The sequence below is a fragment of the Dendrobates tinctorius genome, unplaced genomic scaffold, assembly GCF_039654945.1.
Source record: "Dendrobates tinctorius isolate UK_male_01 unplaced genomic scaffold, ASM3965494v1 ptg000011l, whole genome shotgun sequence".
Classification (NCBI taxonomy): domain Eukaryota; kingdom Metazoa; phylum Chordata; class Amphibia; order Anura; family Dendrobatidae; genus Dendrobates; species Dendrobates tinctorius.
Genome location: NW_027361679.1, coordinates 70,804,335 through 70,831,041, shown reverse-complemented (window position 1 = coordinate 70,831,041; position 26,707 = coordinate 70,804,335). Strand labels below are relative to the sequence as shown.

At 44.4% G+C, this 26,707-nt stretch overlaps 1 protein-coding gene across 1 annotated transcript in view; it reads right to left on the bottom strand.

The window, feature by feature from the left end:
• HGSNAT (heparan-alpha-glucosaminide N-acetyltransferase) overlaps positions 1–11,696 on the bottom strand; it is a 117,525-nt gene extending 105,829 nt beyond the window's left edge. Inside the window, exon 1 of the mRNA XM_073543194.1 lies at positions 11,265–11,696. Within this exon, the coding sequence (XP_073399295.1) occupies positions 11,265–11,376 (112 nt within the window). The 5' untranslated portion in view covers positions 11,377–11,696. The remainder of the gene's footprint in view (positions 1–11,264) is intronic.
• Between the last annotated feature and the right edge of the window lie 15,011 nt (positions 11,697–26,707).

The following is a 26,707-nucleotide window of genomic DNA, read 5'->3' as shown; positions in this document are numbered from 1 at the left end:
ACCGGACCATAAGACGCACCCCAATTTTCAGAAGGAAAATAGGGAAAAAAAAAAAATAATGTGTCAAATGGGGGTCCGTCTTACAGTCCGAATAAAGCTTACCTGGGAAGGGATCCGGCACAGTTGGAGGAGTTGTCACAGGGGTCATTCAGTGCTCCAGGCTGGTGCGGTGGCGGCTGTGTGCTGGGGCAGGTTGGTTGTGCTGGGGCAGGTGTTCTGGGGCAGCTGGGCTCTGTGGGGTGAGGGTGGGCTGTGCTCCGATGCAGGGGCGACGGCTCCGCCAGCATTTCCTCGAAGCCCGGAGGCCCCCGCACATCCGTTGCTGGCTGCTGCCATGTTGCGGTGGCCTCCGGGAACATGGACGCCGGGAATATGGCCGCCAGTATGGGGACGGTGCATGCGCAGGTTCAGATCTCGTCCCGAGATCTCGGGAGACGAGATTCAAATCTCGGCAACGAGATCTCGTCCCCCGAGATCTCGGGACGAGATCTGAACCTGCGCATGCGCCGTCCCCGGACCAGCGTCCATCTTCCCGGAGGCCACCGCAACATGGCAGCAGCCAGCAACGGATGTGCGGGGGCATCCGGGCTTCGAGGAAATGCTGGCGGAGCCCCCCCACGGAGCACAGAGCCGCTACCCCTGCATCGGAGCACAGCCTGCTGCCACCACCACACCACAGAGCCCCGCGGCACCCGCACTAGCCATGGACAGATGTAAGTATATTGCGACCATAAGACGCACCCCCCACTTTCCCAAAAAAAAATTTGGGAAAAAAGTGCATCTTATGGTCCGAAAAATACAGTACCTTCTAAGATGTCCGATTTTCTTTCCATTGCTTAAAGTTTTTAGTCATTGTTAGTATGGGATTTACTAGTTGGTGCCCGCCAACTGTCACACATGATATAACTTTTAGACAAGATAATTTCCAGGTCATATCTTCTTGTAAACAGTTTCCGCCCCCCCCCCCCCCCCATTTACTTAGCTTATAGATATATGTGACAGCCTTTGCTTTGGAGAGGGATATGAACAATGAAATGCATAGTGCTGGGGTTTGGATGGAAAAAAAAAAAAACTATATATAATAAAGAAGGTATAACACTATTAGGCCGGGGTCACACTAGAGAGGAATACGGACGAGTGAGAAGCTTTAAAAGCACGCATTACACACGGACAAATGATGTTCTAAGGGTCAGCTCCCAACAGCTGTATCATTCTCGTCCGTATTCTACGGTCCGTGCCAATCGCAGCATGCTGTGATTGTCAGCGTACTACGCCCGTAGTATGCCAATGCAAGTCTATGGGTGCGCAAAAATACGGATTACACGGACCACACGTGTGACTTGCGAGAAATACGCAGGTCTTTTGGCAAGTGACAGGAAATGGGCCAATCAGGAAGCTTAGACATGCTAATTAGCTAAAAAAGCGCTCCAGACATCCAGGAAGTATGCCTCCACGGAGTCCTGCAGCATCATGGCGCCATATTTCCTCAATGTGGAGATGCTGATTGTACTAGTGCAGGAGCGGCCGGAAATCTGGGACCAACGTGATGCCCATTATGCCAACCGGGCAAGAAAGGAGGCATCATGGAGGCGCATATGTCGCCAGATGTTCCACGATTTTGGTGATCAGCCAGTTGAGGAGCAGCAGCAAATGAGCAAGTACAACCCAAAAAGTGTTTAGAATTACTTCACATCAAAAAAGGCATTTAGAATCAGGCCCCCCCCCCCCCCTTCCTGTGCTTGGCCTTTTTGCCTCATGAGGCGGGTAGACTTATGTGAGCCATGGTTTTACACTGCCATAATTTGGCCCAGGCCACAAGCTCATCATCCTCCTAGCCAACCAAGTTATTAAGTGTAGTTACTTGATACCTGAACTATTGGGACCCTGTGTATCTGGCCTGGATGCCCCAATTCTATATGCTACCCTGGGTAGAAAGCACACCCTAGAAGGCCACATGCCTAGGCTACTGGTAGCAAATTTGACCTAGCAAATATGTGAAATTGAGAATATTTCCTGTCACATTGCAGTGGAAGATGTGATGAGACGCTGGCGCAGCATCCGCGACCAATACAGGCGGGAACGTCAACAGCGTGCCAGGAGTGGTGATGCGGCCACATAAAGAAGAAATATATCTATTATGACCGCCTCTCCTTCCTCGCTCCAATTCTGGATCTGAGACCGTAAGTAGATACCTGACACCACGTTACACAGATAATTTACAGGGCCAGAACAATGGATTTATTTTTGGCTCTGTTCTATGTCATAACAGAACTCAGTCCAACCTTACTGAGAGAAACTGGCTCAGATACCAAGCCCATCATAGATCCTGGGTCTGCAGGGGGAAGAGGTGGCTGGCCCATCTTCGCCCCCTCCAAGAAGCATGGGTGAAGATTCCTCTCAGGAAAACCCAGTGCCTGCACCACATACCCCACCATCCACAAGCAGGACCGTCTGCTGCTGCACCATCAGCCATACAGGAGGAGCAGGGCAACGTCAGCAGCAGCCCAACTGCCCAGATCCGGGGCTCCCCACAGCCTGCTGGACCATCCCAGTGAGGAAGAAGGCGGCGCCAGATCCCTGCCCAAGATACCCGTACCAATGTTGACACAGGGGTACTGAACTATCTGGCTAGAGTCAATAATGATGATGGCGAGGAGGCATACTCACACAGCCTGGCCCTTTATCTTCGTGCCCATTCCCGTGAGGCTACGTATTCGAGGAGGTTTTCAGATCCTGCTCGATGCAAGCACACACCCCAATACCACACACCTCCAGGAATCTGATGCGCCTTAGACACCCCACAAACATGCTTGCTCAAGCAGGCTCTGAGGATCCTCAAATACGTGGGCCTACACCTCACCCCCTTCTTCCCCCTACCCAACCTTTCCAACAGCAGCCACATATGTCTGGCTCTAGCCAACCTCACCAATATGGCCACTTGTTCACACCCAGTGTTGGAGGCTGGTCCCAACCTGGTTGGGGACGACATGGCTATTTTGGTGGGTATGAGACACGGGCCTACCAGCCCCAACAAGAGGCCCCTCTCCAGTATCATTCTGGCCAGTACCAACCACAATCATAGGAGGCAGTACACTACCCACATCATGGGCAACAGTATGCCCCCACACAGGGCGATGGCCAAGTTGGGCAAAATAGCCAGCAGCAAACACAGGCTGGTCTTCCGCTTTCTCCTCCCCCAACCTACCAAAATTTATAATGTTGCCATTTTGGTATTGGCTAATGCTTTTGTGGTTGTTTTGTTTGTCAGAAAATGTTATTTGTTCCCAATTTTCACATCTGCACAAAGGCCAATTTGGCCCATTGCCACATTGATCATACGGCAATAATATATTTTTCTAATAAAAAAAAAAAAAAAAAAAAAAACACACAAGGCAAAAGTAAACATTTGTCTACTACATTTTACGTCTCTGTCTCAATTCTAAAAAAGGTGTCAGCATACTAAAGGCCCTTTTACATTTAGCGATGCACCAGCGATCCCGACCACGATATGACCCGGTCAGGATCGCTGGTGCATCGCTAAACGATCGCTAGTGAGCTTTCATACAGAAAGATCTCACAGCGATGCAGCAGCGACGCAGCGCACGATACTCACCTTTCACACACAGCGATCCTGACGTCCTCCCGCCCGCCTCCACGCGTCGCTCGTCGTCACAGCAGGAAGTCTCAGCAGGAAGCTGACGCATTCTCGAGCGATCAGCGATGGACAGCGGGGGAGCCGGTCGTTGGTAAGTATCACACATAGCGATATCGCTAGCAATATCGCTATAACGTCACAAAACCAGTGACGTTTTAGCGATATTGCTAGCGATATCGCTTAGTGTAAAACCCCCTTAACATACGCTCACCAATGCAATTGAACAGTCATAGAATCATAAGGGGTTTAAATAAATAAATATATATATATATATATATATATATATATATATATATATATACACACACACATACAGACAAACCAAAAAATTATAACAGACAGAGCATGCTCTTGCCAAGATGTTTCACCCTCAGGTGACAAAGTAATTTGTGAAAATATCACACACTTTGAGCCCAGAAAGCGGTCAACGTTGAGGGTTATGCCCTACGCACATTGTCCGACCCACGCACAACACCAGCAGAGGAGGAACAATCATGTATCCTGGTGAAGTTATGAAGAACGACACATGCTTTAATTACTTCATTTACTTTTTGTTCACTCAGCTGAATGTCAGACTGGAGTCCCCGCCATTTGGCACAAAGAATGCCAAAGGAACACTCCACCAGTCGCCGAGCATGTGATAGGCGCAAGTTAAAAATTCTGCGCCGGTGGTATGGATACATGACATTACGCATTAACTGAACCGCCTCATCTGCCACAAGGACATAAGGGACTGATTCTTGAGTGGAGCCTGGTAGCTGGCGTGGTGGTGGTAGATCCAACTGGTTGGTGCGTAGCCGCCGACCCATAATGGAAGTATTGAAGACTCGAGAGTCTCCCGTCCTTCCATAGGCCCCAATGTCAACAATTATAAACCTGTATTGAGGGTTGACCAGAGCCAACAATACAACAGAAAAGTATTGTTTATAATTGAAGAATTGGGAGCCAGAGTTCGGCGGCTTACGCACCCGGATAGGTTTGCCATCAAGGGCCCCAATACAATTAGGAAACTGGCAGTCCTCCTCAAAGGTCCTCCTCAAAGTCCGTTGAAATCCTCAACCAATCTTCCATCCTGGGCTCGGGCATGACGAGTTGATGTAGTCTTGACCATATTTCACTACATGTCGACCTGACTATGCCAGAAATGGTAGATCTTCCAATGAGAAACTCATGGTGGAGGGCGGCATTAGACAGGCCAGTGGACAGGAAGCTGAAGAACAACAGAAATGGAACATTTTAGAATGCACAAATAAACAAATCACCAGGTACATACATAAAAAAAACTTTTTATTGATTCATATCTACTAACATATATCTGGTCGCCCAATGACTATGTGATATTCAGGACATATTACACATAACATTCTGGTCTGTAAGTTTAAATATGTCTGGAATAAGATGAGGGTATAAAACTTAGTCCAAAAATCAAAGAATACATACTTTGGCCAACACATCATGAACATAGAGAATGTGGTTGTGTAGTACATACCGTAATGTGAGTAGAAGTCGCTCCTCTGCAGATCTAGCTTTGCGCATCCTTGTGTCCTGAAAAGTTATCCCAGGGTGCACTGTCTCCAGGAGTAGATCAAATGTTGCAAGGCTCATGCGACAGTATTGGTAAAATTTTTCAGGATGATCCCGCAGAGAATAGAGGTGGTGGAAATGACCTCTTGTCAGTCGTTGCCTCAAAAGTGGATGGACCCACATGCGTCTCCTCCTCCGCAGATCCACTATCACTGGGTATGGTTGACCAAAGCGGCATGACAAAAGCCAGTTGAAGAGAACCTGCTCAGTTGTGTTGAAACTCAAACTGTCTGCCATGTTGCACATACAAAACCAACACACCTAGTCAAGGCAAGGTCACAAATGGACAGAATGGAGGCAGCCACCTGTTCCTGAGCCAATAAATAGGGTGCAGGCTAATGATTTAAATAGTTTGCAGGCCTCAAAACCGTTTAATTGTCCATTTTGCAAGCCTGCGAGAAAATCTCGCCATACGGATCCAATACGGATGCTGACATGCGCAAAATACGCGACCACACCTTGCTTACGGATGACATACGGAGCACTAGTTAGGGGCCATTCATCCGTATTACGCATGTAAAATACCGACTGCAATTTGCGTCGGTTAGTGTGACCCCGGCCTTATACATGCATCCGCAAAAAGGCAGTATGAGAAATACAACCATGAAAATGGGTCCACAAAGCTATTCTAAAAAGTATTCACTATGAATATAATGACTTGGGGGGGGGCCTTGACATTTGTACTTCTATGGCCTTTATGTTGCACAAGTCCACACATTTGGAAGGACTGGGTCCATACTATTAGTGTATGATTACAGAGAATTTTTGGCTGTAACAAATTATAAAGCTGGTGTTCGACATCTGTATTCTGTGGACCAAGTACAGACTGATGAACTGAATGAAAACTGGCCTTCTGAACTAGTCAGCATTATAGGTCTATATGTATGCAAGCCACAAAAAACAGATGTGTAAATCCATCCGAATGCTGCGTTGGTTTAGTTTATGTAAAGTGTATGACCAGATTTAACATGTTTATCTACAAGAGAAGACACACTATCAACAAAAGAAGTTACTCCGTCAACAAAAGCGGAAACAAATGACACTCAAACACTCACGAGCAACAACAGTGCGTCCGGAAAGAAAAGAAGAGTGGTAGTTGTGGGCGACTCACTACTAAGAGGCACGGAGGCAACTATCTGCAGGCCGGACATAACCTCACAAGAAGTATGCTGCCTCCCAGGAGCAAAAATCAAGGATGTGGCCAACAGGATACCAACTATCCTCAAATCCAAGGATGACTACCCTTTCCTACTGATACATGTAGGCACAAACGACACGGCAAGAAATGACCTACCAACTATCTGCGAAGACTTTGAAATTCTGGAGAAGAAAATAAAGGAACGGAACTTACAGGTTGTTTTCTCATCAATCCTCCCAGTCAATGGCCATGGCATCAGAAGATGGAATAGGATACTAGAGGTAAACAACTGGCTACGACGGTGGTGCAGGCAGCAAGGATTTGAATTCTTGGACCATAGCGTGAATTACCTCTATGATGGACTTCTCGCAAGAGATGGGATACACCTCACAAAACCTGGGAAATACACATTCGCTAGAAGACTTTCCACACTCATCAGGAGGGCTTTAAACTAGAACAAGAGGGGATGGGAGGAAAAACAGCAATGCGCTATGTAACAGATGCGTTTAACGCACACCATTAACGCTATGTGAACCTAGCCCAACAATGTTCCTTCTTTGCTGGGGGATGACTTGAATAAAAACAAAACAAAAAAAAGGTTATACTCACTTTCTGACAGCCTGCGATCTCCACTCCAAGCGCCCGGCCTCGAGGTCCCAGTAATGCTTTGCGTGTTAGACCGAAGACGACGTCATTCTCGCGAGAGCGCGACGTCATCAGAGGTGTTTCGCGCAAAGCATTACTGGGACCACGAGGCCGGGCGCTTGGAGATCACAGGCCGTCGGAAGGTGAGTATATAACTATTTTTAATTTTAACAGAGACCATGCATACCAGGATTGGGGGGGGGGGGGGGTGAGGGGGACCATCTGAAGCATAGGTAGAGCGGATCAGCAGATGCTGAGGACATGCCAAATGGCCTACTGCCCCACAGTGGGCTTCTGATTAGCACAGCATCATAACACACTGGGACCTTCATGGCTAATTGCTCACTCATTACCCCTGCAGAGGGTACATGTAGACAAAGCCTGATTAGCACAGCCAACCGGGGTCTGCAGCCAGGTGATATTTCTTTTGGAGTTACAAATGGGATGGTCTCTAGGGGCAGAGGAGGGATACTATGTCCTCCGCCCAATGGGGAGCCAGTAAGTGATGCTTTAATGACCCCAACATAAGACTCCTTTTCTGCATTATTTTGTGACCCCCCCCACCCATCAACAGAAGCCAAATGTAATTTACTTCTTAATCCCTTAGCGACAGAGCCAGTTTGAAGCTTAATGACCAGGCCAATTTTTACAATTCTGACCAGTGTCACTTTATGAGGTTATATATAACTCTGGAACGCTTCAATGGATCCCGCTGATTCGGAGATTGTTTTTTCGTGACATATTTTACTTCATGTTAGTGGTAAAATTTCTTCGATAAGTCTTGTGTTTATTTATGAAAAAAACGGAAATATGGCGAAAATTTTGAAAATTTTGCAATTTTAAAACTTTAAATTTTTATGCCCTTAAATCAAAGAGATGTTGTTTATTAAGAAATTTCTGTAACATTTCCCACATGTCTACTTTACATCAGCACAATTTTGGAAGCAAAATTTATTTTTTTTTGCTAGGAAGTTATAAGGGTTAAAAGTTGACCAGCGATTTATCATTTTTACAACACTTTTTTTTTTTTTTTTATGGACCACATCATATTAAGGCTATGTGCCCACGTAGCGTTTTAAAACGCACACTGAAAACCGGACTCCTTCCCAGAAATCACGCGTTTTTTTCCCGCGCGATTTCACCACGATTATGCCGCGATTTTCGCGTGCAATATTCAAGCACTTTCCAAGCGATTTGAAGCATCGCTTGGAAAGTGATTGACAGGTTGGTCACACTTGTAAAACATAGTGTTTGACAACTGTGACCGGATTTTTACTATTGAGGCCGCCTATGCGGCATCAATAGTAAAAGATAGAATGTTAAAAATGATTAAAAAAAAAAAAAACGGGGTATATTTACCTTCCGATGTCCCGCGCAGTCTCAGCGGCGCTCCCATTCCCAGCGATGCCTTGCGAGACCTGTGATGACGCTAGTCTCGCGTTGCTACAGCGATCTCACGAGACTACGTCATCACAGGACCTTGCCGCAAGGCATTACTGGGAACGCTGAGGCCCGGAATGCAGCACGTGACGTCGGAAGGTAAATATACACCGATATTTTATTTTTAATTCTTTTTTTTTTTTTTTTTTTTTTTTACAGTGGTATGGTACCCAGGGCCTGAAGGACAGTCTCCTCTCCTCCACACCGTGGGTACCAACCGCACGAGACGCATAGCCACATGCGGGAAGTAAGCGATTCTCATGCATTCCTATGGGTGCGGAATCGCGGCTATTCTTTGCGATTTCGCACAAAAGATTGAGCATGCTGCGATTTTTTCCGCGATGCGATTCCGCCGTGGAAAAAAGCGCAGCATTAGCACAGCATGTGCGGAATGCATGGGGGGGCGTTCTGTACACGATTTTTAAATGTTTTCGCGCCGAAAATGGCGGCAAATAAACACTTAAAAATCGCTATGTGGGCACACAGCCTTAAAGTCATTTTGAGGGGTGTACATGACAGAAAATACCCAAAAGTGGCACCATTCTAAAAACTAGACCCCTCAAGGTGCTCAAAACCACATTCAAGAAGTTTATTAACCCTTTACGTGCTTCATAGGAACTAAAGCAATGTGGAAGGAAAAAATTAACATTTAACTTTTTTTTTCCAAAACATTTACTTCAGAACCAATTTTTTTTTTTATTTTCACAAGTGTTAAAAGAGAAAATCAACCACAAAATGTGTTGTACAATTTCTTCTGAATACGCCGATACCCCATATGTGGGGGTAAACCCCTTTTTCAGCACACGGCAGAGCTCGCAAGGGATGGAGCGCCGTTTGACTTTTTCAACGCAGAATTGGCTGGAATTGAGATCGGATGCCATGTTGCGTTTGGAGAGCCCTTAATGTGCCTAAACAGTGGAAACCTCCAACAAGTGACCCCATTTTGGAAACTAGACCCCTTAAGGAACTTATCTAGATGTGTGGTGAGCACTTTGAACCTTCAAGTGCTTCACAGAAGTTTATAACGTAGAGCCGTGAAAATAAAAAATCCATTTTTTTCCACAAAAATGAGCTTTTCGCCCCCAAATTTTTATTTTTACAAGGGTAACAGGAGAAATCATACCCCCACAGTTGTTGTGCGATTTGTCCTGAGTACGCTGATACCCCATATGTGGGGGGAACCACTGTTTGGGCGCATGGGAGAGCTTGCAAGGGAAGGAGTGCCATTTTGGAATGCAGACCTTGACGGAATGGTCTGCGGGCATCATGTTGCGTTTGCAGAGCCCCTGATGGGCCTAAACAGTGGAAACCCCCAACAAGTGACCCCATTTTGGAAACTAGACCCCTTAAGGAACTTATCTAGATGTGTGGTGAGCACTTTGAACCTTCAAGTGCTTCACAGAAGTTTATAACGTAGAGCCGTGAAAATAAAAAATCCATTTTTTTCCACAAAAATGAGCTTTTCGCCCCCAAATTTTTATTTTTACAAGGGTAACAGGAGAAATCATACTCCCACAGTTGTTGTGCGATTTGTCCTGAGTACGCTGATACCCCATATGTGGGGGGAACCACTGTTTGGGCGCATGGGAGAGCTTGCAAGGGAAGGAGTGCCATTTTGGAATGCAGACCTTGACGGAATGGTCTGCGGGCATCATGTTGCGTTTGCAGAGCCCCTGATGGGCCTAAACAGTGGAAACCCCCCACAAGTGACCCCATTTTTTAGAAACTAGACCCATTAAGGAACTTATGTAGATGTGTGGTGAGCACTTTGAACTCCCAAGCGCTTCACAGAAGTTTATAAACGCAGAGCCATGAAAATAAAAAGTTTTTTTTATTTCCACAAAAGTGATTTTTTTAGACCCCAATTTTTAGACCCCCAAAGTTGGTAAATAGTGGAAACCCCTCAATTCTTGCTCCAACCCTAACCCCAACACACCCCTAACCCCAAATCATAATTCTAACCCTAATCCTAGTTCGCCCTAACCCTAATTCTAACCCTAGCCCTAACGGAAAACTGAAAAAAAAATATATTTTCTTTATTTCGTTATGTTGGCCTAACTAAGGGGGTGATAAACAGGGGGGGGGGGGCGTTATGTACTTTATTTTGATCACTATGATAGTTTATCACAGTGATCAAAATGAATGAATGGAATGTGCCAGCCGCAGCCAGCAGATTCCCGGCGGGCGCACTGCGCATGTGCCCACCATTTTCTTCCGGACCCAAGATGGCGGCGCCCACCGGAGGACGCAGGCCCATGGAGAGGTACCGGGGGGGGGGGGGGGGGGGGGGGGGAAAATCGGGGACCCTAGTTCTCTCTCCTCTGATGTGCGATCACATCAGAGGAAAGAGAAATTTAATGCAAAATCGCGGGCTTTTTTTTTTGCAGTCACCGTTATAGGGTTAATAACGGCGATCGCAAAAGCGGGGTCAGTAAAAACCGACCGATTCATGTTCTCTGGGGTCTCGGGTACAGAGACCCCGGAGAAAGTCCGACACTGGGGGCACTATTCACTTTCTCCACAGCGCCGTAAATTAGCGGCGCTGTGGTTTATGTACAATTGATTATGGCCGTTAAAAGGCGTATCGGCGGCCGCTAAGGGGTTAATATCCAACGGAAGCCTCATGGCCGGCTTCTTTTACTAGGTCCTCAGAAAGGGAAACCTCACATCTGCAGGGCCAGAAGGAGTCTATGGGGGTCCTGACATCAGGAGCTGCACAATGTCACACACAGTGTCACCACATCAGAGGCAGGCATGTTCTGGCCGCGGCCACAGGGTCAGGCCAGTGGGGGGGGCACTTACGGTCTGCGTGCTGCCTGCTGCTGGAGGAGCTGGTGCAGCTGACCAGCAGGATGAGGCTCAGGGCTGACACCAGGCAGTGGGCAGAGGCACAGCTGGGCCCCGCCAGCCCCATCCTCCTGCCGTCACCGCTGCGGTCCTCACTAGTGGGCTTCTTCCACCGCTTCTTCCGCCTCCGTTTTCTCACTTCCTCCCGGTTTTCCAGGGTCTTCTCGGTGTGAGCTGCCCTCCACGGTGTGCCTGCAGTATGCAAGCTGTCAGCGGGCGTCCTCTCTGTCTCCGGTGCTCTCCCTAGTGCATTACTTCCTGCCCGGCCGCTATCATACTCATAGCGTCTACCTCAAGTCACAACTTCATCCTGGGGCTGACGCAGCGGGGGACCGCCCTGCGGCCAATCACAGGTCAGAAACAGCAGGGGCGGGTGACAAACCAACCAATCACTGAAGATCTAAGGAAGTCATGTGGCACACGGCTTCTTTATAAGGTGGAGACGGTGGCTTTAGGAAAGACCTATCACGTGGGTTATTTCTCCATCTTTCTGTAGTGGCTGTACCATCCGCCAGTACAATCATGGGGGGGGAGCAGAAGTTGCTGGACCCTCTGTACCCTGAATCTGCCACTCACCACATAAAAGAACGGCATAGTTTTCAGACTCTTTCTAGCAATGTTCCCAGTCATGAATGCAGCCTAGTGCTAGAAGTCCAGAACATCAGAAGGCACCACTTCCAATTATGTCTACAGCTTGTCAGAAGAACGTCCATTTCTAAACTCTTAGGGCACCTTCACATGGTCAGTGCTTGGTCAGTTTTTTACCTCAGTATGTGTAAGCCAAAACCAGTAGTGGAACAGTCATGGGATACATATAATAGAAACACGTCACCACTTCTCTATTTATCACCCACTCCTGGTTTTCGCTTACAGAAACTGAGGTAAAATACTGACCAAATACTGAGGTAAAATACTGACCAAATACTGAGGTAATATACTGACCAAATACTGAGGTCAAATACTGACCAGATACTGAGGTAAAATACTGACCAAATACTGAGTGTGTGAATGTGGCCTTAGGGCTTGTTCCCAAGTAGTTTTTTATGCTGCATTTTTTTAGTATGGGGGAAAAAAACCACAGCTTTTTCCAGCAGAGGCGTATCCAGGGGGGGGCAGCCGGGGCAGTTGCTCCGGGCGCAGGCAGCAGGGGGGCGCAGTCGGGCCACCTAATGCAGCGGTCCACAGAGTCCTCTCTGGCGGCTGCGTTCTGTCGCCCCCCGGCCTGAGAGTAGGCTGTTCTCTGTGACGCCTGTCAAGCTGACAGCCGGCGCAGAGAAGGAGGCCGCGCCGGCTCCCAGGCAGCAATTGTACTTGGCGCCTATACAGACGCCAGTACAATTGAAGCTCTGACCGCCGGGTCAACGATGTCAGCAGCGTGATCAGGTCATGTGATCACGCTGCTGACGTCACTCCCCGGTCCCCCAAGCAAACGCTGGTGGTAAGTGTGCTCTTCTGTGGAGCTGAAGAACCACCGAAGATGGGTGATGTGGGAGGTTAATGAGTGGAGATGGGGGTTAATGAGTGTGGGGGGTTAATGTGTGGGGGTTAATGAGTGGAGATGGGGGTTAATAAGTGGGGGTTTATGAGTGGGGATGGGGGTTAAAGAGTGGGGGGGTTAATGTGTGGGGGTTAATGAGTGGAGATGGGGGTTAATGTGGGGATGGGGGGTTAAAGAGTGGGGGGTTAATGTGTGGGGGTTAATGAGTGGAGATGGGGGTTAATGTGGGGATTGGGGTTAATGAGTGGGGGGGGTTAATGAGTGGGGATGGGAGTTAATGTGTGGGGAAGGGGTTAATGAGTGGGGGGTTAATGAATGGAGATGGGGGTTAATGAGTGGAGATGGGGGTTAATGTGTGGGTGTTAATGTGGGGATGGGGGTTAATGAGTGGAGATGGGGGTTAATGTGTGGGGGGGTTAATGAGTGAAGATGGGGGTTAATGTCTGGGGGGTTAATGAGTGGGGATGGGGGTTAATGAGTGGAGGGGTTAATGAGTGGGGATGGGGGTTAATATATGAGGGGATTTGGAGTGGGGGTACATAATGTGTGGGGGGATTTGGATTGGGGGTACATAATGTGTGGGGACGAGGGGTTATTGAGTTGGGATGGGGATTTAATGTGTGTGGGGGAATTTGGAGTGGGGATGGGGGTACTTAATGTGTGTGGGGGATTGGGGATGGGGGATTTGGAGTGGGGATGGTATTTAATGTGTGTGTATGTATGAGGAAACAGTATGGGGGATGGGTGCAGACAGTAAGGGGTGCGAATGGGTGAATGTATGTGGACACAATATGGGGAGGGAGGGTGATGGGATGTGTGCAGACACAGTATGGGGAGTCGGGGGTATGTGTGAGCAGACAGTATAGAGAGTGAGGGGGTAAATATATGAGGAGACAGTATGGTGAAGAGGGATGTTGGAGGAGACAGTATGAGGAGGGAGGGGAATAGTGTGAGGCGACAGTATATTGCAGATATTTTTATTTAGGAGCATTACAATGACACTTCTATCTTTAAGGGGATCGTGTGGAGAGTTGGTGCAGAAGACCGGAGAAGATGGAAGTCTACAGAGACAGCTGTGGATGAGAAAACTCATCATGGGGTCTGGACAAGAAGAAGAAAAGGAGAACGACTTCAGAGACGACGTCATCTAAAAGGTACCTGGATGTAAAAATTATTTGTGATACTGACTAATTCTCACGTTTTTATTTTTTAGGAGCATTAAAGGGGTTGTCCAGGTTTGTGCTGAGTCTGCATGCAGTCATTCTATGTGACTGCAGACTTCTGAATTCTCACAGTGCTCACTGAACGCTGTTAGGATTCTCTCGTGCTGGTAATTTACATACATGCGGTCACATGCTGACTAGACATGTGTGGCCTCACTCAATGAAAATGAACGGAGCGAGGCCGGACACGTCTAGTCGGAATGTGGCCAGGAGTATATAAATCTCATACTTGTGCTGACATGACTGTACATTAGGGTGACCGCAAAAAATCGATGTCGGAATTTTGTCCGTCTGGACCCCACAAAACGATTCCCCTTTCCAGATATTGAGATAGCCAAAATTTGAGCTCGATCAAACGACGTTAACCCGTGCCGCTCGTCGCTCAAAGTTTGAAAAAATCCAAATTGAGGTTTTTTAAGATTTAGGTATTTTGCATAGTCTGTTAGACTATAAAGAATGTGACAACAACATTGCAGAAATAGCCCTGACCAAATTTTCGAACCATTAGTGGTATTTGAATGCAGAGTTGGTGGGATTATCGTTTTTTGATCCTACCATTACAGACAATGAAAAGTTGTTAATGGCTAATAAATTGCTCAGTAGCACAGATGAACCATCAGAGCACGCTAGGGTTGTAAATCCAAAAGTTAGGAAAGAAAAATTAAGAGGTAGGAAGTAACCGACTTTAACGACCTTCTGACAAAAGATGAAGAACAAAAGCAATATGTCCTGCAAGTTGTAAGCAAATGCCGAGCATTATATTCTGACGTTTCAAAAACTACTTTAACAAAAGCTCTAGAATAGATTAGATAACTATGTAAAATTATCAACTCATGTAGGTTAGCGTGCTCTGATGGTTCATCTGTGCTACTGAGCAATTTATTAGCCATTAACAACTTTTCATTGTCTGTAATGGTGGGATCAAAAAACGATAATCCCACCAACTCTGCATTCAAATACCACAAATGGTTCGAAAATTTGGTCAGGGCTATTTCTGCAATGTTGTTGTCACATTCTTTATAGTCTAACAGACTATGCAAAATACCTAAATCTTAAAATACCTCAATTTGGATTTTTTCAAACTTTGAGCAATGAGCGGCACGGGTTAACATCGTTTGATCGAGCTCAAATTTTGGCTCTCTCAATATCTGGAAAGGGGAATCGTTTTGTGGGGTCCAGACGAACAAGATTCTGACATTTTTCCCCCCCCATATGAGATCCGGTCACCCTACTGTACATCGGCAAGGGAGAATCCTAAATGCGTGCAGTGCACTCGTTGTGAGAATTCAGAAGCTGCAATGTCAGGATTCAGCTCTGCAGGTTCCAGTAGTCATCACACGGACACTTCACTCCTATGCGATTTTCACAGTTATGGTCCTGTGACAACGAGCAGCTCATCCTGCTTTCAGTTTTTTACTGAACATTGAGAGCATTAGGGAGAGCAGCTCGTGGGTACATGGCTAAGTGTGCAAGTCGCATATGTTCTTGGGGGGGGGGCGCCGAACCAAATTCTTGCCCCGGGTGCCAGAAAGCCTAGATACGCCTCTGTTTTCCAGTAACAGCCAAATAAATGACATTTCTATAATCTCATTCACACAGTGCATTTTTTTTCCTGTTTTTTTTTTCGCTGTGGCACTTTATTTTTACACAGCCCCAGGCATTTTTGCTGTGTTCTTTTTACCTAATTGAATAAATAAAAAAAAACATGAAAAACACGGTCCGTCACACATTTTTCTTACCAATCCTCATACACTAAGGCAGGGGTCCCCCACATGTGGCTCGCAACTGTCTGCCAGCTTGGTGCATTAGCTCCAGGTTTAGCAAACAGGTATGAAGAGTACATTGCAAAATGGTGAATTTTGTGAGTAGCCCTGCACAGAAGAGCAGATCTGGATGCACATATACTGTCTTGGGGTTTAGAGATGTTTTAGGTATGGTACACTGGAGGATGGTGCTACTTGTTAGAGGAGGTGCTCAAAGCTGGATGTGACAGTGTGTTGGGAGTCGTTGATGGGAGAATACTGAATGGAGGTATTGTGGGAACTCCTGGATCTCCTTGTACTGCTTTGGAGTGATTTCTGTGGAAAAGCTTTGGTTATGATTATACCTGTAATTGGGGCTTTGGTTGACACTACTTTGAAGGAGATGAGAGCTGGATGTGGCTCGCTCCCCTCTCTCAGTGCTGATTGTGGCTCTCAAGGTCAAAAAGGTTGGCGACCGCTGCACTAAGGGTATGTTCACACTGCATTTTTTTCTTTAGGTGGTTACATATGAGTTTTTCAAGCAGAAGTTGCCTCGGGAAATGCCGTTTTATTATTTTTTTCCCAGAAGCATTTTTGTTAACAGAATATGCCAAGGAAAAAATCTTAACACTTTTTGAATTTTTTTTTTTTTTTTTTAAACACAAACTTTATTTCAAATTTTCATTAACAATGCACCGTTTCATATATTAAAACGTATTTCCAATAAACAGGCAATAACTTAGCCTATCCTCCTCCCATCCAACCCTCCCTTAAGCAAACCCTAGTCATCGTACATTTTCGGTAACCCCCCTCGCAACTTCGCACACACTTTATGCCTAGACCACTTGGAAAACACAGATTATAAGCACCACCTCTGTGATATAGCATCACATGTTTTATCCCCCGTCCCCACCCAGACCTTACATCTCACCTTCATTAATCACCTTCAATTTCCCCAAATTGCCATGGATATTTTCCAATATATACCATTCTGTATACTTAAAGGGAGTTACTATTTTCCTTATTTCCTCTTCACCGCACTGTTGCACTATGAAATTCCTCCATTTTTTGAAAAATTTACCCGTCAGGCCCTCCTTATTCCTTTCCGCCTCCAGCTGTTCGATTCTGAGTAATGATTTAATCTGCCTCAACACCTCTTCCTCTGACGGCACACTTCCTTCCAGCCATTTGGACAATAAAGCCCTTTTGCCTATCATAGCCACTCCATGAAACAATTTTGGTAATTTGGGCCTCTGGTCACCCCCTCCTGCTATTATTTGCCCCTTGTTCCTATAATGGAAGATCCACAGCAATGGATCCATTTCGACTTCCACACTCCCCACTTTTTGTATAAATGTTTGCAATCTTTTCCAGAATTTCTGGCTCTCTGGGCATTGCCAGATCCCATGAAACAGGTCCGTTTTTGGCCATTTACATTTGGGACAATGGATCACTCTGCTTATCTGTTGTGTGATTGGGATATTAAAACCATAGATTGCTCTATGCATCAACCGGAATTGTGTATCCCTCCACCCTTCATTAATCACCTCCTTCCTCATTGTCATCCACCCCTGCAATATCTTGTCCCCCACTTCGACGTCCTCTAATTGTCTTGCCCATGCTCTCCAGATTTGTTCTAGGCATATTGGAATCTAAACCTCTCTCATAGCTTTATATAAAGCTGAAATAGTATTCTCATGTCTATCTTTTATAATAATTCGGTCCATGTCATTTGTCACCTGTTCCATACTAACATCCCTCAATTGTGACATTAACCCTTTTTCTGTCTGTTTGTATTGAAGGATTTGGAATGTGGATAGCCCATATTTTGTCACTATTTCCTGGTATGTCAGCCACCTGTTCTCTGTTTCATGTAATAGATCCGTCACCCCTTCTATCCCTTTACTCCTCCATTCTGAAAATAATTTATTGTCCCTTCCCGCTGGGAAATCTGGGAATTTCCATATATTTAGATGTTTGGAGACTCTCCAGGACAAACCAAATTTTTTTCTTACTGCTTTCCAAGCCATCACCGTATCTCTACATACCAGTGAGTGTTTGATTTTCTTCGGTATGTTAGCCAATGACGTGTGAAGTAATGCCCCCAAATCCCAGGGTCTACAGAACCAGCGTCGGACTGGCCCACCGGAGAACCGGAGGATTCTCCGGTGGGCCCTGGCATCTGGTGGGCCCTGGCACCTGCAGGCATACAGGGCCAGCAGTTGCCTAGGGCCCCTGCTGCTCCAGGGGCCCCCAGCCAGTGGTGTGTCGCACACCATGCAGCTGCTATGGGGGCCCCTGCCAGCAGAGCAGCAGCGGGTGTCAGGAGGCAGGAGCCCCTGTCCCCGCTGCTAAAGAGAAATGAATATTCACTGCGAAGCAGTGAATATCATTTCAGGTCTCCACCCCCAGAGGCCCCGCCCCCAGCCCAGTAAGCCGCTCTGCAGACTACAGCTGTAAATCAGGGCCGGAGCCGCCCTCAGTCCTCTCTGCTCCTGGCTCACAGCCAGTGCGCGATGACGTCACTACATCGCGCACCCGCTGTGTGTCTGGCAGAGGGGACAGCTCCTGACACTGAGGCCGGGATCAGCGTGGGAGCGAGGAGGAGAGGTGAGTATTGTGTTTTGTTTTGTTTTTTTATATCTCTCGCTCTCTCTATCTATCTCTATTTCTCTATATATATCTCTCTCTCTCTCTTATATCTATCTTTCTATCTCTATCTATTATCTATATCTATCTATCTCTATATCTATCTCTATCTATTATCTATATCTATCTATTTCTATATCTATCTCTATCTATTATTTATATCTATATCTATATCTATCTCTATCGCTCTATCTTTATATCTATCTTTCTATTTCTACATCTATCTCTATATCTCTCTATCTATCTCTATATCTATCTATATATATATCTCATCTCTATATCTATCTATCTCTATATCTATTATCTCTATATTTATTATCTATCTAGCTACCATCTATATCTATCTATCTTTATCTATATATATCTCTATCTAATATCTATATCTATCAATCTCTATACCTATCTATCTATTTATCTATCCGTTATCTATCTCTATATCTTTTCTCTGTATCTATCTATCTCTATATCTATATCTCTCGCTATCTATCGCTCTATCTCTATATCTATATCTATCTCTATATCTATCTTTATATCTATATCTATAAATCTATCTCTATCTATCTCTATATCTATCTCTATTTCTCTCTATATCTATCTCTATATCTCTATAGCTATCTATCTATATATCTCTATCTATCTCTATATCTATCTCTCTGTATATCTATCTATCGCTCTATCTCTATATCTATATATCTATCTTTATCTATTTATCTCTATATCTTTTCTCTGTATCTATCTCTCTCTATATCTATATCTATCTATCTCTATATCTATTATCTCTATATCTATATCTATTTCTCTCTATATCTCTCTCTATATCTATCTATTTATCTCTATCTCTATATCTATCTCTCTGTATATCTATCTATCTTTCTATCTCTATATCTATCTATCTTTCTCTATCTATTTATCTCTATCTATTATCTATATCTATCTCTATCTATCGCTCTATCTCTATATCTATCTTTCTATCTCTACATCTATCTCTATATCTATCTTTCTATCTATATCTATATCTATCTATTATGTCTATCTATCTAGCTATCTCTATTATCTATATCTACCTATCTCTATATCTTTCTATCTTACTCTATCTCTATATCTATCTGTTATCTCTATATTTATTATCTATCTTTATCTATCTATCTCTATCTATTATCTATATCTATCTCTCTATCTATTTATCGATCTCTGTATCTATCTCTCTCTATATCTATCTCTCTCTCTATCTACCGCTCTCTCTATCTCTATCTATCTCTATATCTATTATCTCTATATCTATCTACCTATCTATCTCTATATCTATCTCTATATATATATATATATCTGTTTCTCTCTATATCTATCTCTATATCTCTCTCTCTATAGCTATCTATATATTATCTCTATATATTATCTCTATATCTATCTATCTCTATATCTGTTCTCTATATCCATATCTATCTTTCTATCTAACACTATATCTCTATATCTATCTCTATATCTCATTATCTATCAATCTCTATCTCTATCTCTCGCTCTTTATCTATCTATCTATTGATCTATCCATCTATCTCTATATCTATCGCTATATCTATCTATTATATCTATCTATTATCTCTATCTATCTATCCATCTATCTATCTATCTCTATCTATCTCTATATCTATCTTTCTAACTCTATATCTATCTATCTCTATACATACAGTCATGGCCAAAAGTATTGACACCCCTGCAATTCTGTCAGATAATATTCAGTTTCTTCTTGAAAATGATTGCAAACACAAATTCTTTGGTATTATTATCTTCAATTAATTTGTCTTAAATGAAAAAACACAAAAAGAATTGTCCTAAAGCCAAATTGGATATAATTCCACACCAAACATAAAAAAGAGGGTGGACAAAAGTATTGGCACTGTTCGAAAAATCATGTGATGCTTCTCTAATTTGTGTAATTAACAGCACCTGTAACTTACCTGTGGCACCTAACAGGTGTTGGCAATAACTAAATCACACTTGCAGCCAGTTGACATGGATTAAAGTTGACTCAACCTCTGTCCTGTGTCCTTGTGTGTACCACATTGAGCATGGAGAAAAGAAAGAAGACCAAAGAACTGTCTGAGGACTTGAGAAACCAAATTGTGAGGAAGCATTAGCAATCTCAAGGCTACAAGTCCATCTCCAAAGTCCTGAATGTTCCTGTGTCTACCGTGCGCAGTGTCATCAAGAAGTTTAAAGCCCATGGCACTGTGGCTAACCTCCCTAGATGTGGACGGAAAAGAAAAATTGACAAGAGATTTCAACGCAAGATTGTGCGGATGTTGGATAAAGAACCTCGACTAACATCCAAACAAGTTCAAGCTGCCTTGCAGTCCGAGGGTACAACATTGTCAACCCGTACTATCCGTCGGCGTCTGAATGAAAAGGGACTGTATGGTAGGAGACCCAGGAAGACTCCACTTCTTACCCCGAGACATAAAAAAGCCAGGCTGGAGTTTGCCAAAACTTACCTGAAAAAGCCTAAAACATTTTGGAAGAATGTTCTCTGGTCAGATGAGACAAAAGTAGAGCTTTTAGGGCAAAAGCATCAACATAGAGTTTACAGGAGAAAAAAGAGGCATTCAAAGAAAAGTACACGGTCCCTACAGTCAAACATGGCGGAGGTTCTCTGATGTTTTGGGGTTGCTTTGCTGCCTCTGGCACTGGACTGCTTGACCGTGTGCATGGCATTATGAAGTCAGAAGACTACCAACAAATTTTGCAGCATAATTTAGGGCCCAGTGTGAGAAAGCTGGGTCTCCCTCAGAGGTCATGGGTCTTCCAGCAGGACAATAACCCAAAACACACTTCAAAAAGCACTAGAAAATGGTTTGAGAGAAAGCACTGGAGACTTCTAAGGTGGCCAGCAATGAGTCCAGACCTGAATCCCATAGAACACCTGTGGAGAAATCTAAAAATGGCAGTTTGGAGAAGGCACCCTTCAAATATCAGGGACCTGGAGTAGTTTGCCAAAGAAGAATGGTCTAAAATTCCAGCAGAGCATTGTAAGAAACTCATTGATGGTTACCGGATGCGGTTGGTCGCAGTTATTTTGGCTAAAGGTTGTGCAACCAAGTATTAGGCTGAGGGTGCCAATACTTTTGTCCGGCCCATTTTTGGAGTTTTGTGTAAAATGATCAATGTTTTGCTTTTTGCTTCATTCTCTTTTGTGTTTTTTCATTTAAGACAAATTAAATGAAGATAATAATACCAAAGAATTTGTGTTTGCAATCATTTTCAGGAAGAAACTGAATATTATCTGACAGAATTGCAGGGGTGTCAATACTTTTGGCCATGACTGTATCTCTATATCTAGCTATTATCTCTATATCTATCTCTATATCTATCTGTCTCTATATCTATCTCTATATCTATCTATCTCTATATCTATCTATATCTATATATCTCTATATCTATTTTTATTTATAGCCATCTATCTATATATATTTATCTCTATATCTATCTATATATGTCTATATTATTATTATTATTATTATTATTATTATTATTATATCTGTATATCTCTATCTATTATCTATCTCTATCTATTATCTATCTCTATCTATATATCCCTATATCTTTCTATCTATAGCCATCTATCTCTATATCTATCTATCTATCCATTATCTATTTTCTATCTATCTCTATATCTATCTACCTATCGATCTATCTATCTATATTTCTTTCTATATCTATCTTTATATCTATCTCTATCTATCTCTATGAATCTTTCTATCTATATCTATCCATTATCTACTTTCTATCTCTATATCTATCTATTTCTACATCTATCTTTCTATCTATATCTATCTAACTCTATATCTATATATCTATATAGCATTATACCCTATGAGGAGGCAGCATTATTCCCTATGAGGGGGGCATTATTATACCCTATGAGGGGGGCATTATTATACCCTATGAGGGGGCAGTATTATACCCTATGAGGAGGCAGCATTATACCCTATGAGGAGGGCAGCATTATACCCTATGAGGGGGTGCATTATTCCCTATGAGGGGGGCAGTATTATACCCTATGAGGGGGGCAGTATTATACCCTATGAGGGGGCAGTATTATACCCTATGAGGAGGCAGCATTATACCCTATGAGGGGGTGCATTATTCCCTATGAGGGGGGCAGTATTATACCCTATGAGGGGGCAGCATTATACCCTATGAGGGGGCAGCATTATACCCTATGAGGGGGTGCATTATTCCCTATGAGGGGGTGCATTATTCCCTATGAGGGGGTGCAGTATTATACCCTATGAGGGGGGCAGTATTATACCCTATGAGGGGGGCAGTATTATACCCTATGAGGGGGTGCATTATACCCTATGAGGGGGTGCATTATACCCTATGAGGGGGTGCATTATTCCCTATGAGGGGGGCAGTATTATACCCTATGAGGGGGGCAGTATTATATTCTATGAGATGGCTGCCTTATATTCTATGAGATGGCTGCATTATACTATGTGAGGGGGCTGCTTTATATTCTATGAGGGGGCTACCCCAACTCCTGCTACATAATTAAGACATGTACAACCTTATACCCGGATATTAGCGTGTTTTACCGCATAATTGGTGGTCTGGTATTTAACTCTATGCAGCTACATAGTGGGCCCCAAGAATGATTTTCTCTGGTGGGCCCAAGGTGTTCCAGTCCGACGCTGTACAGAACTCACTCTCTAAACGTATGTCTGAGTGTCCGTTTGTCTTCCTTAACCAGTCTATGACGTGCCTCATCAGGCATGCCAAGTTATACCCTCTAATATTTGGCATTTTGATGCCTCCTTTTTCCAAAGATTGCATTAATTTTTCCGTTTTGATTCTCGGTCTTTTCCCCCTCCACAAGAATGTCGAGAATGCTTTATTCAGTCTATTTATGTCTGTATGCTTCAATAACATGGGGATTGTCTGCATTGGGTAGAGTAATTTTGGAAAACTCATCATCTTCAAAAGATGATTTCTACCTAGTAATGATAGCGGCAGCCCCTCCCACATCTTTAGTTCCCGTTCTATTTTTTGTATCAAAGGTTTGTAGTTCAATTCGTATATTGACGCTGTTGTACGTCCCATCTGTATTCCCAAATATTTAAGGTGAGACCGTGCTAACGGTATCCCAGAGATGCCATCTCTTGTTCCCTCGGCAACCATCAGTTTCATCTTTTGCTCACACAGAAACAAAATTTCACACTTTGCTCTGTTCAATTTAAAGCCTGATAATCCCCCAAACTCCTCTATCTGTTGTGTCACTTTTGGGAGATCCCTCTGAGGGTTGTTCATAAATAGTATGATATCATCCGCAAATAGGGCTGAACGCAATTGTTCCTTCCCGACCCTAATACCTTCAAAACAATCTCCTTCATTTAACAGTCTAGACAAAGGCTCAATGGCCAGATTAAACAGGAGGGGTGACAGTGGACATCCCTGTCTAGTCCCTTTGCTCAATGGGAAAGATCTCGACAGGAACCTCGCCTGAGGATTCGCATACAATACCCCTATGAATGTACGAAAGGCTCCCCGTATCCCCATATTGTCTAGTACCGTCTCCAGCCATGACCACCCCACGCTATAAAACGCTTTCTCAGCATCAAGTGTGACCATGGCTGGACACTCCTCCTTTTGAAGATCCCTATGTCTAATGGCATCCATTACCAGCACAGCCCTCCGCACATTCGTCACCGCTGCCCTCCCCTTAACGAACCCCGATTGTGCCGGTGATATTAAGTTTGGTAGTATCTCCGCCAATCTATTGGCCATCAATTTGGCCAAGATTTTGAGATCTTGGTTTATCAATGAAATTGGCCTATAGTTTGCTGGGTTATCTAGATTTCTGTCTCCCTTGGGTATCAATTTTATGTACGCAGTGTTAAGGTGTCCCGAAATTCCCCCTCCTCCCATTATTTTGTTATACATTCTAGTCAGGATCGGTGCTACCTGCTCTCTCATTACTTTATAAAATTCCCCATTAAACCCGTCAGGTCCCGGTGCCTTGTGTACGTTCAGATCCCCTATTACCGTCTGTACTTCTTCTAATGTTATTTCTGCGTTCAATCTAGACAGCTCTTCCGCATTGATTTGCGTGAGTTTTATGCTTTTCAACCAGTCATTTTCCCTGCCAACCGTCTCTTCCCCCTTACTATATAATTTTGCATAATAATCCCCCAGAATCTCGGTAATCTCTTGTGGGCTTGTGGATTTGCTCCCGTCCGGTCTAGTCATGTTAGTTATCAAAGTCATTGGTCGTCGCCCTTTTGCCAGATTGGCCAACAGTCTCCCTGCCTTATTGCCAAATTTGTGCAAATCAACTTCCTGCTGTGATCGTATCAGATCCTCCCTTTTCCCCGCCCAGGATTGAAATTCCTGTCTTGGTGCTTTCCACTCCTCCTTTGCCTCTTGTGTCTTGTTTTCTAGATACCATGTATACTTCTCTCTGAGGGTCTCACTTGCAGCCTGGTATTGTTTGTGGGTATGTTTCCTAAGTTTAGCTACATGTCCCATCAATCTTCCCCTTAATACTGTTTTTGCTGCTTCCCAGAACAACATTATATCCGCCTCATGTTCACTATTGTTTCTGCTATAGTCTTCCCACCATTCGTTCAGTGTTTTGGCAAATTCCTTGTCTCTAAGTAGAAACGACGGAAACCTCAACAAGTAGTCCGTCCCCCTCAGTGTTGTATCAGTAATTTCTAGAAGCACCGGGCTGTGATCCGATATCACCATATCTCCAATATCCACATCCCTTACCCTATGCATCAGAAATTGGTCTACCAAAATGTAATCAATCCTAGACCACGCTTCGTGTGGATGCGAGTAATGAGAGTATTCCCGGTCATTTGGGTGAAGCATTCTCCAACTATCTTTTAAATTTGTGTCCTCCAAAAGCTTGACCATTAATCCTTTTACCTCCCTAATCGGTCTGCCGTCATCTCTACTATATCTCTTATCTTCCCCCCTTGAAACCACTGCATTAAAGTCCCCTCCGACTATCCGTTTGAGTTCTGTGTCTTTTCCCAGTTCAGTAGTGATAAAGTTAAAAAATGAAGTTTGTTCATTGTTAGGGGCGTATATGTTATATATATCAAACTCTCCCTGTGGACTGGTAAGCTTGATGTGAATATACCTCCCTTCTTCATCATTGTTCTGAGACACTATCGTGTGATTAAAATTTTTGATAATTAGAATCATCACCCCTGCCTTTCGTCCCAGGGAGCCTGACCCAACTACTTTTCCCACCCATAGTTTCTGCATACGGAAGAAATCCCCCTGGGGTAGGTGTGTCTCCTGTAGTATTGCTATATCGACTTTCAGTCTTTTGAGTTGTCTCAATATCATCATGCGTTTATGTGGTGACTTCAGTCCTTTCACATTCCATGTCACTATTTTAACCATTGTCCCAATTTCTCAAGTATTTCACGTCGACATGTGGTCTTTCATATGTGTGGTATTGTGATCCCTCCTAGCATTCGGTGTGTCCATAACGTTGCTTTCCCTGAACCCATCTGCTCATCCTAAATCTATTATCAACTAACAACCCCTCAACTATCCCCCCCTTTACAGTCAGTCGTCTCTTCACTTCCATTTTTTCTGTGATGCTCCTGGCTCCGCAATTCCCTCTCAGCTCACTGATTAGTAATTACCCATAGTCTATCCCCCATTCTTCTGCTCCCCACCATATCAAGGCAAGGCCTTCTTGGTCAATAATCTTGTCAACATACAATACCCCCTCCCTCCTTTCCCATACACCTTATTCGGTGCCTCTGAACCCAGTCTCCCTCTCCTTCCTACCGGTATGGTCCTCCCAGCACCCAATAGAGAGACTCGGAAGAGAAGCCCGGACCCCCATGAACGCCAAAGCTCCTCCACCCCCCAAAGTGCGTAGGATCTCGGGATCCATAGAGACCATATAGCAGGGGAGAACCAAAGTGATGGATTAAGAAAAGGAAGAGAAAAAAATAAATAAATAAATAAATAAATCACCTCTACTTTCCATCATTCCCCCCCCCCCACCGGTCCCCCAGTTCGGTCCAAAGTGATATATCTTCTCCTTAAAATCTCTCTCAAGGCGCTCCTCTGCCTCGGTCTCCAGATTTGCGTGACGGCGATCTTCTTTCCTTGGGATTCTTCGTATGGAGCTCTGTCCCCTCCTCTCTCCTCTCCTTCCATTCGTTCTGTCCCTCTTCTCGAACCTCCCCCTCACTTTCCCCACATCGACCATCCCTCCTCCCCGAAGATTTTCTTGTCTGGTCACTGTCCACTGCCTCC